This window comes from Delphinapterus leucas, chromosome 7 (genome assembly GCF_059928025.1).
Source record: "Delphinapterus leucas isolate spDelLeu-1000000601 "Yukka" chromosome 7, BTC_Dleu_Yukka2, whole genome shotgun sequence".
In the NCBI taxonomy this organism is placed as follows: Eukaryota; Metazoa; Chordata; class Mammalia; order Artiodactyla; family Monodontidae; genus Delphinapterus; species Delphinapterus leucas.
In genome coordinates this window covers 104,065,420-104,084,575 of record NC_143135.1, presented here as the reverse complement: position 1 = coordinate 104,084,575, position 19,156 = coordinate 104,065,420, and the positions used below count along the sequence as shown (strand labels likewise).

Below are 19,156 nucleotides of genomic sequence, written 5' to 3'. Positions count from 1 at the left end.
GAGAGACAGAAATACACAGCAGATGAAGGAGCAAGGTAAAAACCCACCAGCCCAAACAAATGAAGAGGAAATAGGCAGTCTACCTGAAAAAGAATTCCGAGTAATGATAGTAAAGATGATCCAAAATCTTGTAAATAGAATGGAGAAAATACGAGAAACGTTTAACAAGGACTTAGAAGAACTAAAGAGCAAACAAACGATGATGAACAACACAATAAATGAAATTAAAAATTCTCTAGAAGAAATCAATAGCACAATAACTGAGGCCGAAGAACGTATAAGTGGCCTGGAAGATAAAATAGTGGAAATAACTACCACAGGGCAGAATAAAGAAAAAAGAATGAAAAGAATTGAGAACAGTCTCAGAGACCTCTGGAACAACATTAAATGCACCAACATTTTAATATATAGGTATCCCAGAAGAAGAAGAGACAAAAAAAGGAACTGAGAAAACATTTGAAGAGATTATAGTTGAAAAACTTCCCTAGTATGGGAAAGGAAATAGTCAAGCAAGTCCAGGAAGCACAGAGAGGCCCGAAGTATAAATCCAAGGAGAAACGCACCAGGACATATTAATCAAACTCTCAAAAATTAAATACAAAGAAAAAAATATTAAACGCAGCAAGGGAAAAGCAACAAATAACATACAAGGGAATCCCCATAAGGTTAACAGCTGATCTTTCAGCAGAAACTCTGCAAGCCAGAAGGGAGTGGCAGGACATATTTAAAGTGATGAAAGGGAAATACCTACAACCAAGATTACTCTACCCAGCAAGGATCTCATTGAGATTCAACAGGGAAATTAAAACCTTTAAAGACAAGCAAAAGCTAAGAGAATTCAGCAGCACCAAACCAGCATTACAACAAATGCTAAGTAAAGGAACTTCTCTAGGCAGGAAACACAAGAGAAGGAAAAGACCTACAATAACAAACCCAAAGCAATTAAGAAAATGGTAAAAGGAACATACATATCGATAATTACCTTAAATGTAAATGGATTAAATGTTCCAATCAAAAGACACAGACGGGCTGAATGGATACAAAACAAGACCCATATATATGCTGTCTACAGGAGACCCACTTCAGACATAGGGACACATACAGACTGAAAGTGAAGGGATGGAAAAAGATATTCCATGCAAATGGAAATCAAAAGAAAGCTGGAGTAGCAATTCTCATATCAGACAAAAGAGACTCTAAAATAAAGACGATTACAAGAGACAAAGAAGGAGACTACATAATGCTCAAGGGACCAATCCAAGAAGAAGCTATAATAATTGTAAATAATAATGCACCCAACACAGGAGGACTTCAGTGCATAAGGCAAATGCTAACAGCCATAAAAGGGGAAATCAACAGTAGCACAATCATAGTAGGGGACTTTACCACCTCACTTTCACCAACAGACAGATCATCCAAAATGAAAATAAATAAGGAAACACAAGCTTTAAATGACACATTAAACAATATGGACTTAATTGATATTTATAGGGCATTCCATCCAAAAGCAGCACAAACACTTTCTTTTCAAGTGCTCATGGAACATTCTCCAGGATAGATCATGTCTTGCGTCACAAATCAAGCCTGGGTATATTTAAGAAAATTGAAATTGTATTTTTTTCCGACACGCTATGAGACTAGATATCGATTGCAGGAAAAAACCTGCAAAAACAGAAACATGAAGGCTAAAGAATACACTACTAAATAACCAAGAGATCACTGAAGAAATCAAAGAGGAAATCAAAAAATACCTAGAAACAAATGACAATAAAAACACAACATGGGATGCAGCAAAAGCAGTTCTAAGGGGGAAGTTTATAGCAATGCAATCCTACCTCAAGAAACAAGAAGCATCTCAAATAAACAACCTAACCTTACACCTAAAGCAGATAGAGAAAGAAGAACAAAAAGAACCAAAAGTTAGCAGAAGGAAAGAAATCATAAAAATCAGATCAGAAATAAATGAAAAAGAAATTAAGGACACAGTAGCAAAGATCAGTAAAACTAAACGCTGGTTCTTTGAGAAGATAAACAAAATTGGTAAACCATTAGCCAGACTCATCAAGAAAAAAAGGGAGAAGACTCAAATCAAAAGAATTAGAGTGAAAAAGGAGAAGTAACAACTGACACTGCAGAAATACAAAGGATCATGAGAGATTACTACAAGCAACCTTATGCCAGTAATATGGACAACCTGGAAGAAATGGACAAATTCTTAGAAAAGCACAACCTTCTGAGACGGAACCGGGAAGAAGTAGAAAATATAAACAGACCATTCACAAGCACTGAAATTGAAACTGTGATTAAAAAATCTTCCAACAAACAAAAGCCCAGGACCAGATTACTTCACAGGCGAATTCTATCAGACATTTAGAGAAGAGCTAACACCTGTCCTTCTCAAACTCTTCCAAAATACAGCAGAGGGAGGAACATTCCCATACTCATTCTGTGAGGCCACCATCACCCTGATACCAAAACCAGACAAGGATGTCACAAAGAAAACTACAGGCCAATATCACTGATGAACATAGATGTAAAAATCCTCAACAAAATACTAGCAAACAGAATCCAGCAGCACATTAAAAGAATCATACCCCATGATCAAGTGGGGTTTATTCCAGGAATGCAAGCATGTGCAAATCAATCAATGTGATGCACCTTATTAACAAATTGAAGGAGAAAAACCATATGATCTTCTCAGTAGATGCAGAAAAAGCATTTGACAAAATTCAACACCCAGTTATGATAAAAACCCTCCAGAAAGTAGTCATAGAGGGAACTTACCTCAACATAATAAAGGCCATATATGACAAACCCACAGCCAACATCGTTCTCAGTGGTGAAAAACTGAAACCACTTGCACTATTATCAGAACAAGATAAAGTTGCCCACTCTCACCACTATTATTCAACCTAGTTTTGGAAGTTATAGCCACAGCAATCAGAGAATAAAAAGAAACAAAAGGAATCCAAATAGGAAAAGAAGAAGTAAAGCTGTCACTGTTTGCAGATGACATGATACTATACTTAGAGAATCTTAAAAGAGGCTACCAGAACACTACTAGAGCTAATCAATGAATTCGGTAAAGTAGCAGGATACAAAATTAATGCACAGAAATCTCTTGCACTCCTCTACACTCATGATGAAAAATCTGAAAGAGAAATTAAGGAAACACTCCTGTGTGCCATTGCAACAAAAAAACAAAATACCTAGGAATAAACCTACCTAAGGAGACAAAAGACCTATATGCAGAAAATTATAAGACACTGATGAAAGAAATTAAAGATGATACAAACAGATGGAGAGATATACCATCTTCTTGGATTGGAAGAATCAACATTGTGAAAATGACTATACTACCCAGAGCAATCTACAGATTCAGTGCAATCCCTGTCAAATTACCAATGGTATTTTTCACAGAACTAGAACAAAAAAATTCCACAATTTGTATGGAAACACAAAGGCCCCGAATAGCCAAAGCAATCTTGAGAAGGGAAAATGGAGCTGGAGGAATCAGGCTCCCTGTCTTCAGACTATACTACAAACCTACAGTAATCAAGACAGTATGGTACTGGCACAAAAACAGAAATATAGATCAATGGAAGAAGATAGGCCAGAGATAAACCCATGCACGTATGGTCACCTTATCTTTGATAAAGGAGGCAAGAATATGCAATGGAGAAAAGACAGCCTCTTCAGTAAGTGGTGTTGGGAAAACTGGACAGCTACATGTAAGAGAATGAAATTAGAGCACTCCCTAGCACCATACACCAAAATAGACTCAAAATGGATTAAAGACCTAGATAAGGCCAGACACTATAAAATTCTTAGAGGAAAACACAGGCAGAACACTCTATGACATAAATCACAGCAAGATCCTTTTTGACCCACCTCCTAGAGAAATGGAAATAAAAAGAAAAATAAACAAATGGGACCTAATGAAACTTAAAAGCTTTTGCACAGCAAAGGAAACCATAAACAAGACGAAAAGACAACCCTCAGACTGGGAGGAAATATTTGTAAACGAAGGAACTGACAAAGGATTAATCTCCAAAATACACAAGCAGCTCATGCAGCTCAATATCAAAAAAACAAACAACCCAATCCAAAAAGGGGCAGAAGACCTAAATAGACATTTCTCCAAAGAAGATATACAGATTGCCAACAAACACATGAAAGGTTGCTCAGCATCACTAATCATTAGAGAATGCAAATCAAAACTACACTGAGGTATCACCTGACACCAGTCAGAATGGCCATCATCAAAAAATCTACAAACAATAAATGCTGGGGAGGGTGTGGAGAAAAGGGAACCCTGTTGCACTGTTGGTGGGAATGTAAATTGATACAGCCACTATGGAGAACAGTATGGAGGTTGCTTAAAAACTAAAAATAGAACTACCATACGACCCAGCAATCCCACTACTGGGCATATACCCCGAGAAAACCATAATTCAAAAAGAGTCATGTGGGCTTCCCTGGTGGCGCAGTGGTTGAGAATATGCCTGCCAATGCAGAGGACACGGGTTCGAGCCCTGGTCTGGGAAGATCCCACATGCCGTGGAGCAACTGGACCCGTGAGCCACAACTACTGAGCCTGCGCGTCTGGAGCCTGTGCTCCGCAACAAGAGAGGCTGCGACAGTGAGAGGCCCGCACACTGCTTGCCACGACTAGAGAAAGCCCTCGCACAGAAACGAAGACCCAACACAGCCATAAATAAATACATAAATAATTTAAAAAAAAAAAGAGTCATGTACCACAATGTTCATTGCAGCTATATTTACAATAGCTAAGACATGGAATCAACCTAAGTTTCCATCGACAGATGAATGGATAAAGAAGATGTGGCACATATATACGATGGAATACTGTTCAGCCGTAAAAAGAAACAAAACTGAGTTATTTGTAGTGAGGTGGATGGACCTAATGACTGTCATACAGAGTGAAGTAAGTCAGAAAGAGAAAACCAAATACTGCATGCTAACACATATATATGGAATCTTAAAAAAAAAAAAAGGTTCTGAAGAACCTAGGGGAAGAACAGGAATAAAGATGCAGATGTAGAGAATGGATTTGTGGACACAGGGACGGGGAAGGGTAAGCCAGGATGAAGTGAGAGAGTGGCATGGACATATATACACTACCAAATGTAAAGTAGATAGCTAGTGGGAAGCAGCTGCATAGCACAGGGAGATCAGCTCAGTGCTTTGTGTCCATCTGAGGGGTGGGATAGGGAGGGTGGGAGGGAGATGCAAGAGGGAGGAGATATGGCGATATATGTATATGTATAGCTGATTCACTTTGTCATACAGTATAAACTAACACACCATCGTAAAGCAATTATACTCCAATAAATATTTACAGTCATGTGAAAGCTTCTTTATGTCCCCGTTGATGGAGTAAACAGTTGGTTTTAGGGGAATGCTTTTCTGTCTCAAAATATCTCTTGTTCTCTGATGCTTTAAATTCCACCATCAGAAATGCATTCCTCGGTATTAAATAACTCCTCCACTTGGTTAGTTTAGAATATGTTGTTACTAAGGGTGTGGAGTTGATTATTAACATTTGAAGAGCATCTGTGTATGAACACAATGTATTGAATATAAGCAGATCGCAAACATTCTTATTTAAACCTAAAAACTTTTCTCTGAAATATATGTGTTACTATTCCCATTATGTAGAAGAATAAACTGCTGTTCGTCGGTGTTAAGTAACTTGTGTAAAGTCCCCTATTTGGAATAAGGCCAGGCTGAGATTTAAATCAGGTCTTTCTTTTCACTGAACTTCATCATACATACAGTTAATTCAAAGTACTAATTCTCTTGCAAGATAAACTTTCTCATGATAAAAGAGTCTTCAGAGGACATGGGTGAAGACTGTTCTCAGAAAGGACCGCAAGTATGTGTAGATTTTGTCTAACTTTTTCCACCTCTATTATTACCAAGCTGTATCTCAATCGCTGTGTCTTGTTAGGCCATTGTTGATAACATCTGCGTTTGCACCCTATACTTGATTATAACCCCTCAACTGCCAGAATGAGGTAAAATGTAAATTTAAACATGTTACTCTCATGCTTAAAACTCTTCAGTAGATTTCCATTGAATTTAAAACTAAACCCAAACTGCTACCAAGGCCTGTGTGGGCCGTGTAGGATCTGGACCTTGCCTACTTTTTCTAAGCATCATGGGACAATCTTCTCACTCCTACGCTTTGGTCTCACTAGCTTTCAGTCAGTTCCTAAAAGACCCTGAGTTTTTTCCTGAAACAAGGCATTGACCTTTTGGTCAGCTCGTCACTCCATTCACACACACAGTTGCTGTGTCTGGTGCCTGCTCAGTTCTCAGGAGGCAGGTTAGATATCACTTCTTTATAGCACAAAAGTATCATTATTTTATTTATGTATTTATTAACTTAAAAAGTATTTTTTTCCTCACTAGAAATAAATTCTAAGAAGTCAGAGGTTTGATGGTACTTTCTCTGTTGTATCTCTAATGCTCACTCCAGGGCTTGGTACTATGTAGATGCTCAGTAAATATCTGGTGAATGAATGAAAGAAAGAAGAACAAAATTTTGTCTTAGAAATTTGATCCTATATACACTGGTATTTTTCTTTTTCTCTCATTCTTCTTTATGAGCCTTGTTAAGAATTGTTGATTTTTGTTATCCTTGGAGAGCAATACTTACTTGATAGTAATAATTACTAAGGTTATAAATTAGCTGCAAATTAAAATTTAGACATATATATAGTGAATTTTTTGTTCTATTCTTCATAAAATAATTGAACTTCTAAAATTCTCTGATCATTTACTTTATTCAGCCCATTTGGAAATTCCATGATTAAGGTTTTTTTTTTACATATGAAATTTAAAGTTTTTCTTCCACGTCTACTGAAAAGATAGGTATTTTACTATTTTTAGAATTTTACTGAGTGACTTTAAAACAGTTTGAGAGAATTTGCAAATTATGTGTTACGGTTTTAATTTCCTGCATATAAATCTGTATAAAAACGCAGACTTTTTACTAGCACAAGAACAGTTTTTAAAAGTTGAAAGAAATCAGTTTATTGGTATATGAAGAAATGAATTTTGAAATCCAGTCCCCAGTATTTACCTTTTGAGGCTCTGAATGTTCTTTCCTTTATGTGGTTGCTTATTGTTATTTATTTCTTTCAGCAATACTCTATAGAGAGAAGAGAACATGATTACTTTTTGTAAATTTAATAAACTTTTTTTTAGACCAATTTTAGATTTACAGCAAAATTGAGTGGAAGTACAAGGTTCCCTTGTATCCCTTGTCCTCACACATGCACATCCTCCTCCACTATGGACATTCCCCTGCTAACGTCGTACATTGTTACAACTGATGAGCCTACATTGACGTACCATTGTCATTAAGGGTTCATTCATGGTGTTGTGCATTCTGTGGGTTTGGATAAATTTATAATGTGTCTTCACCATTATAGTATGTGGAATAGTTTTACTGTCCTATAATCTCCTGTGCTCCCTATTCATCTCTCACTTCCCCCTAGCCCGTGGCAACCACTGATTTTTTTCTTAAATTTTCTCCATACTTTTGTATTTTCTACAGTGTCATATGGTTGGAATCATATAGTATGTAGCCTTTTCAGGGTGCCTACTTTCACTTAGCAATATGCATTTAAGTTTCATGTCTTTTCATGGCTTGATACTTTGTTTTAGTGCTGAGTCATATTCCATTGAATGGATGTACCACAGTTCATTTATCCATTCACCAGCTAAAGGACATCTTGGTTGCTTCCAGGCTTTGGCAGCTTTTAATAAAGCTGCTGTAAACCTTTGTGTGCAGGTTTTGTGTGGACATAACTTTTCAGCTCATTTGGGTAAACACCAAGGAGTGCAATTGCTGGATCCTGTGCTAAGAGTATGATAAATTTTGTAAGAAACTGAAAAGTCTACCTAAATGGCTGTACCATTTTATATTCATACCAGGAGTGAAGGAAAGTTCCTGTTGTTTCCCATCCTCCCTAGCATTTGGTGTTATTAGTGTTCTGGATTTTTGCCACTCCAATAGATGTGTAGTGATATCTTCTTGTTTTTATTTGCCTTGCCCTGATGTCATATGGTGTGGAGCATCCTTTCATATGCTTATTTACCATCTGTATGTCTTTTTGGTGAGGTGCCCATTTTAAAATCAGTTGTTTGTTTTCTTATTGTTGATTGTTAAGGGTTCTTTGTATATTTCGGTTAAAATCCTTTATCAGTAGATATGTTATTTGCCAATATTTTCTCCCAAGTCCGTGGCTTGTCTTTTCATTCTCTCGACAGGGCAGAAAATCTTAATTTCAGTGAAGTCCAGCTTATCGATTCTTTCTTTCATGGACTGTGCCTTTGCTCTTGTATCTAAAGAAAGTCATCACCAAACCCAAGGTCATCTATATTTTATCCTGTGTTATCTTCTAAGAGTTTTATTGTTTTGTGTCTTATGCTAAGGTCTTTTTGAGTTAGTTTTTGTGAAAGATGTAAGGTCTGTGTCTAGATTTATTTTTTTGTGTGTGGATGTTCAGTTGTTCCAGCACCATTTGTTGAAAAAAACCATCTTTTCTCCATTGTATTGCCTTTGCTTTTTTGTCAAACATCAGTTGACTGTACTTTGGTTGGTCTGTTTCTGGGCTGTCTGTTCTGTTCCACTTATGTATATGTTCCTTTCCTAATACCATATTGTGTTGATTATTGTAGCTTTATGGTAAGTCTTGAAGTTACATACCATCAATCCTCCAACTTTGTTCTTCTTCTTTAATATTGTGTTAGCTATTCTGGGACTTTTGCCTCTCCATATACACTTTAGAATCAGTTTGTCAATATTCAGAAAAATAACTTGCTGGGATTTAGGCTGGGGAAGGATTGTGAATCTGTAGAACAAGTTGGGAAGAATTAACACCTTGGCAATATTGAGTTTTCCTGTCCGTGAACATGGTATATCTCTCCATATTTAGTTCTTTGACTTCTTTCACCGAAGTTTTATAGTTTTCCTCATATAGATCTTGTACATATTTTGTTAGATTTATGCCTAAGTATTTCATTTTTGGGGTGGTAATGTAAATGGTATTGTGTTTTTAATTTCAGACTCCACTTATTTATTCCCTGGTATATAGGAAAGCAATTGACTTTTGTATATTAACCTTGTATCCTGTTACTTTGCTGTAATCACTTACTGGTTCTAGATGGGTTTTTTTGTTGTTGTTTTGTTCTGTATTTTCTACCTAGATGATCATGTCATCTGTGTACAAACGCAGTTTTATTTCTTCCTTACCAATCTATATATCTTTGATTTCCTTTTCCTGTCTTACTGCATTAGCTAGGAATTCCAGCACAGTGTTTTAAATCAGTGATGAGAGAAGATATCCTTGCCTTGTTCCTGATCTTAGTTGGAAAGCTTCAAGCTTCTTACCAAAAGTCAGTTCCATTTCTATAAACTATAATAACAGATTATCAGAAAGAGAAATTAAGAAAACAATCCCACAGTTGCATCAAAAATGATAAAATACCTAGGAATAAATTTAACCAAGGAGGTGAAAGATGTGTACACTGAAAACTGTAAGGCACTGCTGAAAGAAATGGAAGATGACACAAATAAATGGAAAGATAATTCTTTGCTCGTGGATTGAAATAATTGATATTGTTAAAATGTGCATACTCCCCAAAGCAATGTACAGATTCAGTGCAATCCCTACCAACATTCCAATAGTGTCTTTCACAGAAATAGAAGAAACAGCCCTAAAATTTGTTTGGAACCACAAAAGACCCCAAATATTCAAAGCAATCTTGAGAAAGAAGAACAAAACTGGAGGTATCATGTGCCCTGATTTCAAACTATATTACAAAGTTATAGTGATCAAAACAGTATGGTATTGGCATAAAAACGGAAAAATAATCAATGGAGTAGAATAGAGAGCCCAGAAATAAACCCACACATATATGGTCACTTAGTTTACAGGAAAGGAACCAAGAATATACAATGGGGAAAGCACAGTTTCTTGAATAAATGGTGCTGGGAAAACTGGACCACCACATGCAAAAGAATGAAAATAGACTTGTACCATACACAAAAATTAACTCAAAATGGTTTAAAGGCTTAGATGTAAGACCTGAAGGCATAAAACTCCTAGAAGAAAACATGGGTAGTATTCCCCTTAACATCAGTCTTGGTGATGATTTTTTAAAATCTGATTCCAAAAGCAAATGTTTATAAACAAGTGGAACTACAAAAAAACTAAAAGGTCTGAACTGCAAAGGAAAGCATCAAGAAAGTAAAAAGATAACCTGTGGAATGGGAAAAAATATTTGCAAACCACGTATCTGATAAGGGGTTAATATCCAGTATATACAAGGAACCCCTACAACTCAATAGCAGAAAACACTCTGATTAAAAAATGGGCAGAGGTCTCTTCAGTCTCTTTAGCAAGTGGTGTTGGGAAAGCTAGACAGCCTCATGTAAATCAGTGAAGTTAGAACACTGCCTCACACCATACACAAAAATAAACTCAAAACGGTTTAAAGACCTAAGTATAAGACATGACACCATGAAACTCCTAGAAGAGAACATAGGAAAAATATTCTCTGACATAAATCATAAAACAGTATTTTCTTAGGACCATCTCCCAAGGCAAAAGAAATAAAAGCAAAATTAAACAAATGGGACCTAATCAAACTTAAAGGCTTTTGCACAGCAAGGAAGCCATCAACAAAATGAAAAGACAACCTATGGAATGGGGGAAATAGTTGCAAACGATGTGACCAACAAGGGGTTAATACCCAAAATATATAAATAGCTCATACAGCTCCATATCAAAAAAAAAACAACCCAATCAAAAAATGGACAGAAGACCTAAGTAGACATTTCTCCAAAGAAGACATAGAGGTGGTCAACAGGCATATGAAAAGATGCTCAAAATCACTAATTATTAGAGAAATGCAAATCAAAACTATAGTAAGGTGTCACCTCACACCAATTAGAATGGGCATCATCAGAAAATTTACAAACAAATGCTGGAGAGGATGTGGAGGAAAGGGAACCCTCTTGCACTGTTGGTGGGAATGTAAATTGATACAGCCACTATGGAGGACATTATGGAGGTTCCTTAAAAAACTAAAAATAGAACTATCATATGATCCAGCAATCCCACTACTGGGCATATACCCAGAGAAAGCCATAATTCAAAAAGACACATGCACCCCAATGTTCACTGCAGCACTATTTACAATAGCCAGGTCATGGAAGCAACCTAAATGCCCATCGACAGATGAATGGATAAAGAAGATGTGGTACATATATACAATGGAATATTACTCAGCCATAAAAAGGAACGAAGTTGGGTCATTTGTAGAGACGTGGATGGACCTAGAGACTGTCATACAGAGTGAAGTAAGTCAAAGAGAAAAACAAATATTGTATATTAACACACATATGTGGAATCCAGAAAAATGGTACAGTTGAACCTGTTTGCAAGGCAGAAATAGAGACACAGACCTAGAGAACAAACGTATGGACACCAAGGGGAGAAGCGGGGAGTGGGGTGGGATGAATTGGGAGATTAGGATTGACACGTATACACTAATATGTATAAAACAGATAACTAATAAGAACCTGCTGTATAGCACAGGGACTCTACTTAGCTATACAGTAGAAACTAACACAACATTGTAAAACAATTATACCCCAATAAGAAAATTAATATTAAAATTTTTTTTAAAAAGGTATCCCCTCACTATGGTCAGAATGGCCATCATCAAAAAGTCTACAAATAATAAATGCTGGAGAGGGTGTGGAGAAAAGGGAACCCTCTTGCGCTGTTGGTGGGAATGTAAATTGATACAGCCACTATGGAGAACACTATGGAGGTTCCTTAAAAAACTAAAAATAGAATTACCATATGACCCAGCAATCCCACTACTGGGCATATACCCAGAGAAAACATTAATTCGAAAAGATACATGCACCCCAATGTTCATAGCAGCACTATTTACAATAGCCAAGACATGGAAGCAACCTAAGTGTCCATCAACAGATGAATGGATAAAGAAGATGTGGTATATTTATACAATGGAATATTGCTTAGCCATAAAAAATAATGAAATATTGCCATTTGCAGTAACATGGATGGACCTAGAGAATAAACTAGGTGAAGTAAGTTAGATGGAGAAAGTATGATATCACTTATATGTGGAATCTAAAAAACAATACAGATGAATTTATATACAAAGCAGAAACAGACTCACAGACATGAAAAACAAATTTATAGTTACCAAAGGGGAAAGGGAGGGGGAGAGGGATAAATTAGAAGTATGAGATTAACAGATAGAAACTACTATACATAATATAGATAAGCAACAAGCATTTACTGTATAGCACAGGGGACTATATTCAATATCTGGTAATAACCTATAATGGAAAATAATTTGAAAAATAATATAACTGAATCATTTTGCTGTACACCTGAAACTAACATAATACTGTAAGTCAACTATATTTCAATTTAAAAAATCCAGAGCTTTGAAATAAAAAGTCGACATCCGTTTAATCTCTGTGATGGAGATATACATATGTTAAATTAATTTTTGTAATTTTCTGATATTTGAAGTGTTGCATAATTTCTGAAATGTGTATGTGTGAAAGAAAAATATTTGCAACTATGCGATAAGTTGTTTTTCTTTTTTTCTGCTTTGTTGTTCATTTTTATTTTTGGCATTCCAAAGGAACAAGTATTTAACCACCTGTTGTCACTCAGGAATGCTTTGGGTAGAAGGCAGTGGTAGAACTGAAAAAACAAAGGAGCTTACTTGAGCTAAGAGTAAAAGAACAACTTTCCATAGTAGAAGAACAGCACTTAAAAATCATGTAGGCAAGAAAGGGAACATTTCACACATGGAAGAAATGCAAGTGATTGAGCATAACTGGAAGCAAAGAAACGGCATGGAGGAGTAGTGAGTGGGATCACACTATAAATTTAGAGAGGCCCAGATGATGCAAGCCCTGATATGTGCAAGTATGTTTGGACTTAATCTTGTGGATCAGTGGTTCCCAACTCAGGCTGATCATCAGATTAACTGGATCTCATTCCAGATTTATTGAACTAGCGTTTCTTAGAATAGGAACCAGGAGACTGTTCTTTAAAAATATCTGACACATCTGTTCTCTTATTTCATTCTAACAGCCCTCTGAAAGAGGGAGGTGGTATTGCTTTCCATCTGTGTAATGGAGAATTGTAGTCCAAAGTAGGACTAGACAAGTTTATCCTGTTAGTTATGGACATACCTGTGTTTAGAATTCAGCACCTCTCCCATGAAATGGTACCTTCTGCTTCTGCCCCATCTGGCGGAGGCAAATGGAAAAGAGCTACAGTAGAGATGTTTTCTTCAATTCTGAGATGGCTGCTTTGTCTCCCAGTCCCTCCAGATTGCTATGAGATGAAAGCTTCCATATAAAAGTGGACTGAATTGTCAAACCAAATGGTGTGTAGTGGGGACCAGCTCATCATTACTGCCCACAGGAGCTTTTGAAGGCCTTTTGTCAGTGTGACCTGACAAGCTTTGTATTTTGTGTTGGGGGAGGGGAGTGGCAGAGAAGATCAAAAGCAGGGAGGTCAGAAATGATGTCAGTCCTTAATAAAGCTTGGGCTACAAAGTGATAGATTCAAGAGAAACTTAGAAGACAGTGTGTAATAAATATGTTCTGTGAGCAGATTTTCATTTCTAATGAGCTTGTGAGTTTAGGCAAGGAAAGGAAGAAAAACTGAGAAGTGGGGAGATATAGTGGGTTCTAGATAATATATGCACACCAAATTCTAGATGAAATTTAAGAAAATTAATTTTCAGTGTATTTCCAGTTTCAGTCACAGAAATGTTCATGGTAACTGATCAGGGACCTGGTTTTATTTTTCTTTAATTTCTGGTAATATTCTCCCATACAAAATCATTTTATGGTTCTTTCTGTGGGTTTAAGGTCACATGCTATCTTCCTATCTACCAGTTATTATTCCCAGGGAGAGCCAGTGGGCTTGATTAGTGGTAGGAAGAGGTTTAGTGGACAGTTCTAGTTTATTTTCCATTACTGACATTTTAATGTAATAAAACGCACTATAGGGTTCTGGAGTTTATTTATTGTCAAGTTAATTAGTAAATATAAAATCTCATGAATAACATCGTCGTGGAACAAATCCTGGTTCCTGACCATTCCAAATAGAGACAAATTATAGGAGTCTTTCTTTTTCTTACTCATAGGGCAAAAGTTGGATCATTAAAAGAAGTTATGAAGATTTTCGGGTACTTGATAAACATCTTCATCTGTGTATTTATGACCGACGATTCTCCCAGCTCTCAGAGCTTCCCCGTTCTGATGCCCTGAAGGACAGTCTAGAGGTAAGCATTCAGTACTTTGCAGAAGTAATCGCTATAAATTAGCAGAATTTTTTTTGCCAGTATACTAAATAAAAGGTTACATTGAGCACTCAGGAAGATTCGTGGGATTACTTAATTATTTCTTAACTGAAAAATTAGTAATGCTGTTCGGATATTTTGAATTGAAATAGGTTCAGTGTATAATTTTATAAGAAGAATCTCATATCTTAATATATAAATGGGAAATATATATGAGCAGATCATTTTTCAGAGAGAATGCAAAATATAAAAGCAAAAGTATGGAAAAGTGTTGACCTCACTAATAATCAAAGAAATGTGTATTCAAATGATGCTGTTTACTCAGTTTATGATGGCAGGCTGTGTCCATGCACTTATTTCCACTCCTGCCAAAAATTTCCAGTAAAAATATAAGAGATTTTTTTTTAATTTAAGAGGAAAGAGATTCTTTTATAACATCAGAAAATAAAAAGAACCATCAGGGAATCAAAAATTGTGAGGAATCTTTGAAAGTAGATGGGATAAGATTTATGGGGGCAAGAAAATACAGCATAAGAAACTTGTACAGGAGGACTGCAGAGGGACAGATAAACTAGAAATCTTCAGTGTGAAAACCGAATAAACAAAGTAACAGAAGAGCAAACCAGAGGGCTTTCAGAAGCACCACCCTCAGAGAGAAAGTGAGGCAGTCACATTCATGGAATGAGAACAGAGTTTTAAAAAATAAAATAATCAGAGACCTTAGAAATGAACATGTGGTTTTTAAAATTAATTTTAATAATAACAAACAGCTGGACTACATGCAAAATGGACATAGATGAAGAGAGAATTAGTGAGCAGGAAGAGCAAGCTTTGTAAGAACACAGCCCCAAAAGGGAGAGAAAGTTATGAGAGAATTGTTGGGAATCACAGAGAATAGATCCAGAAGTTCCTACAAGTTCCTGTTCCTCTTGTAGGAGTTATAGGAGGAGAGAGTGGGTGGCAGTAACTAAAAACATAATAAATTCCCCTAAATTAAAAACAGGCCCGTTTTCAGATTAAATGGGCCCATTAAGTGCTAAATATAATAAGTGAAAAGACACACATCTAGAAACATTGTGGTAAAATTTCAAAATGCCAAAACAGAGAGGAAGCCCAAATGGCTTCCGGAGAGCAAAAACAAGGTTTTTCTCAAAGGAACAAGAAACGTATTGGCGTTAGACTCCTTGGCAGCCACAGTGGATGCTTGAAAACAGTGGAAGTCCTGAAGGGAAGCCATTTCAAATCTATAGTTAATTCCCAGGCGATTATGTAGTGAGGGCAAAGTGGAGACTTCAGTCATGCAAGAACTGACACCGTGACAAGGTCTCAGGAATGTCCTAAAACTGCAGATTCTTTCGTCCTATAGAAAGCCTGGACGTCTCTCTGCCTCCTTTTCCCTGTCTGCCTTGTCTGTTGTGTATTTCTTTCTCAGACTGTCTCACAACATGACCACTCCCAACAGGGGCCAGGTTCTCACTTCTTTTTAAGACAGCAGCCAGACTGAGCTGAAATTTTGTGTCACGGTTCCTAATTCCTGCAGCAGCTCCTGTTAGGTCAGCTAATGTTGGGTCCCATTCCTGGACCCATCAGTTGACTTCGTGGTGTAGGATCACGTATGAACTGTCCTGCATGGCTGGGTGTGTGAAGACTGCAGCAGACCTTGAAGAAAGCATTTCACAGTAGCAGGGGGAAGCCAGGTGGAAAAGCAAGTATGTCTCTGCTATCGTTTTACATTTTCAATACAAAAATAGAAAGAGAAGGCAACCAAATTAGAAGCTGTACGGCAGTATAAGCCCTGATGATGAGGGCAGTGAAAGTTCTGCACCAGACAGGAAGTTACGTAAGTGCCTGTAGTGTCAGTTCATGGAACTGTTAAGCCTCTATAAAGAACCTCCATAACTATGAAAATGCATAAAAATCTGCAGATTTTTTTCTCCCAGAAACACCCAACTTAACACCAGTTTCTTTGACAGAGAGTGGAGTATCTTTATTCTGTTACCACTGAATTTTCTCTTTTTCTTTAGTCAGTCACTCAGATGCTTATGGCTTACCTGTCCCGCCTTTCAGCTATTGCTGGCAACAAGATCAATTGTGGACCTGCCCTTACTTGGATGGAGGTATTAATCCAGTTCATCTTTTATTAAAGTTAATTTTAAAATTATCTACTTAAGAAATTTAATATTAATTTTCATAGCTGTTGAGTTTCAGGAATTGAATAAATGGTGCTTATTCTCTTCTGCAAGATAGATATGTGATACATTAAATATTTTTCATCTCAAATCTTTCTTTGATAATCCAGGAAGCTAATTTTAATATTATTTTATGAATCACAATGACACCTGTTATTTTTGTATTTAAAGTATTAATGTATATACATTTAGCAAGATGTATGTGTATATATGTGTATATATATATTTAATTGGCTTAGTAACTGAAAATAGTTTTTAGTCATTGATGAACAAGAGACAACCTTTTAAAGAGTCTGATTTAAGAATGTCTTGAGTGATAGAGTATCCTCCTGTCAATAGGTTAGGTTTTTCTCCTTAATTTGCATATGTAGAGTTACATTATTCTCTCCTCTCAGTGGAAATTGGGAAGGCAATGAAAAGTAGAAAGAATATAGACCTTAGAGCCAGGCCAACTTGCCCTGAGATCTTGGTTCTTCATTATTGGCTGTGTGATCTGGGACAAAATATTTAATCTCTCATAATTTATATAGCTTCTTTTAACTTTAGCATCTTCATCTTTAAGTGTTGATAATGATGATAAGTATCTTTTAGAGTTATGAAGATTAAAGTATGTATGTTATATGTACAATACAATGATTGGCATATAGTAAGTACTCGATAAGTGGTGGGTTTTTTTTTTTTTTAATATTCTTTGGGTTATGGTTTTTCTAAGTCAAGTTGAATTATATAGATACACAAAGAAACTTCCAAGTCCCATGTCTTTAACCATCTCATAGTACATTTTCTTTGTTACAGATTGATAATAAGGGAAATCACCTTCTAGTTCATGAAGAATCATCCATTAACACTCCTGCTGTTGGTGCTGCCCATGTTATCAAGAGGTACACTGCTCGGGCCCCGGATGAATTGACCTTAGAGGTAAGTGACTAAAGATGCTATGTGTTAGCTCAGTCCCTGCTATCTTTCTAGCCTCAGTTTTAACTGTTGCAATCATTTCCTTAATGAAAAGCACCAGGTTTTTCTGTGCATCATTGTCTTTCAGCCTGGCATGCCATCTATTTTTATTTTAATGACTGTACTCATTCTTGAAATTTCAGCTTAAATGTGTCCCATTTCTTCTAGGAAGTCTCCTTGATCTCCTTCCCTCTACTCCATGGAAATACATACCCCCCCAGAACCTGCACTGAACGTCATTCTGAGCTGTTCTCAAGGCTTATCTCTGATATGTCACTTACTACATTCAATCATAATTGTTCTCCTGTTTGTCTCTGTGAGCTTCTTGAAAGCCAAATCCTCTTCTGTCTTTGTGTTTTTAGCACCTAAAAACAATACCCAGTGATACTTTCTTCTCACTGTTCATAGATTGAGGTAAAGACCAGATGAAAAGTGAAATGAACATTTCTTGCTATCAGATGCAAAAGGAGGGGAATTGAGTTTCTTCCTTTAATATTGGCTGATGAGAGACCAAGGAAAATGCTGGCAGTTACTCAGTTTAAGAGGAAAAAAAGTGTAAATTTTTACTGTATAGAATTCAAACTGTTCTCAAACTAAATTTTTAGCTCTATACACAAAGGAATCCTTGGTCTTGAAAGATACCATGTCTGTTAGCAAGTATGGTTTTGTGAAGAGGACTTTCATGACTGGAAAAACTAGTTGTGAATATACAAAAAAAATTCTTAAAGCAATATTGTGTACATTAGCAACATTGGTCTGAAGTGCTTAACTGGTTTATCACAGAGATCATCAGTTATTTTGATTGAAGAATACAACTTCCTTTAAATATATTATTAAAAACTATTATTGCTATTTTCATACTTACAATTTTGTAGAAGTTTGTACAAACTCATGAGTTTGTCTTTTAAAGGGAAGAAAGTCAGCTATTTAGTGGGAATGTTATATTGAACCATCTATTAAAAGAAATGTAGTTGTCATTCAGCTTTACATGTACTAAGAATAACCCAGTAACTGTAGACATCTTAGAGCTTTCCTATATGATGAAATAAGATATGTCAAATGTTTAGCACAGTGCCTGGCACATGGTAAGCGCTCACTAAATGTATTAATAGAAGCCGCTGTTGTGCTAAATATGAGTATTTAAAATAGCCTTTTAGATTCACTAAAGGGAATCTGATCACCTTTAGTAACAGCAGTTAACAGAGCATTTTAACAGAAGTGATGATGGTATGATGCCTGATGTTCAGACATCTTATGCTATCAATCAGGCGTTCTGAAGTTACTACAGGTGTTAGTTGGACCACAGTCTTTGTGCTGCTTAACTTTCTGTAAACCTCTCCTTAACAAATGGTTAAGATTATTAAATTCCTTACAGAAAGAAGTGTTAATGTTTTACCAGAAATAATGAGCCAGAAAATAAGATAGTACTTTACCCTTTTGTTACAGTTAAGATTTAAATTCTAGACAGACAATTGCTTTAAAAATTGATTTAAAACGTTTCACTTAAAATTTTTTCTCCTAGGTGGGAGACATTGTTTCTGTTATTGACATGCCCCCAAAAGTGTTAAGCACGTGGTGGAGAGGCAAGCATGGATTTCAGG

At 36.3% G+C, this 19,156-nt stretch overlaps 1 protein-coding gene across 9 annotated transcripts in view; it reads left to right on the top strand.

Moving 5' to 3' along the window:
- Positions 1 to 19,156, top strand: part of ARHGAP32 (Rho GTPase activating protein 32) — a 269,441-nt gene that overhangs the window by 168,465 nt on the left and 81,820 nt on the right. For 7 of the 9 annotated variants that reach the window (XM_022556264.3, XM_089915809.1, XM_089915807.1 and 4 more), the window contains 4 exons: positions 14,257 to 14,394; positions 16,437 to 16,529; positions 17,397 to 17,519; positions 19,078 to 19,155. In XM_022556264.3, the coding sequence (XP_022411972.1) occupies positions 14,257 to 14,394; positions 16,437 to 16,529; positions 17,397 to 17,519; positions 19,078 to 19,155 (432 nt within the window). Of the gene's footprint in view, positions 1 to 11,289; positions 11,402 to 14,256; positions 14,395 to 16,436; positions 16,530 to 17,396; positions 17,520 to 19,077; position 19,156 lie in introns of those variants that run through there. The other 2 variants (XM_089915812.1, XM_089915808.1) reach the window with 2 other exon arrangements.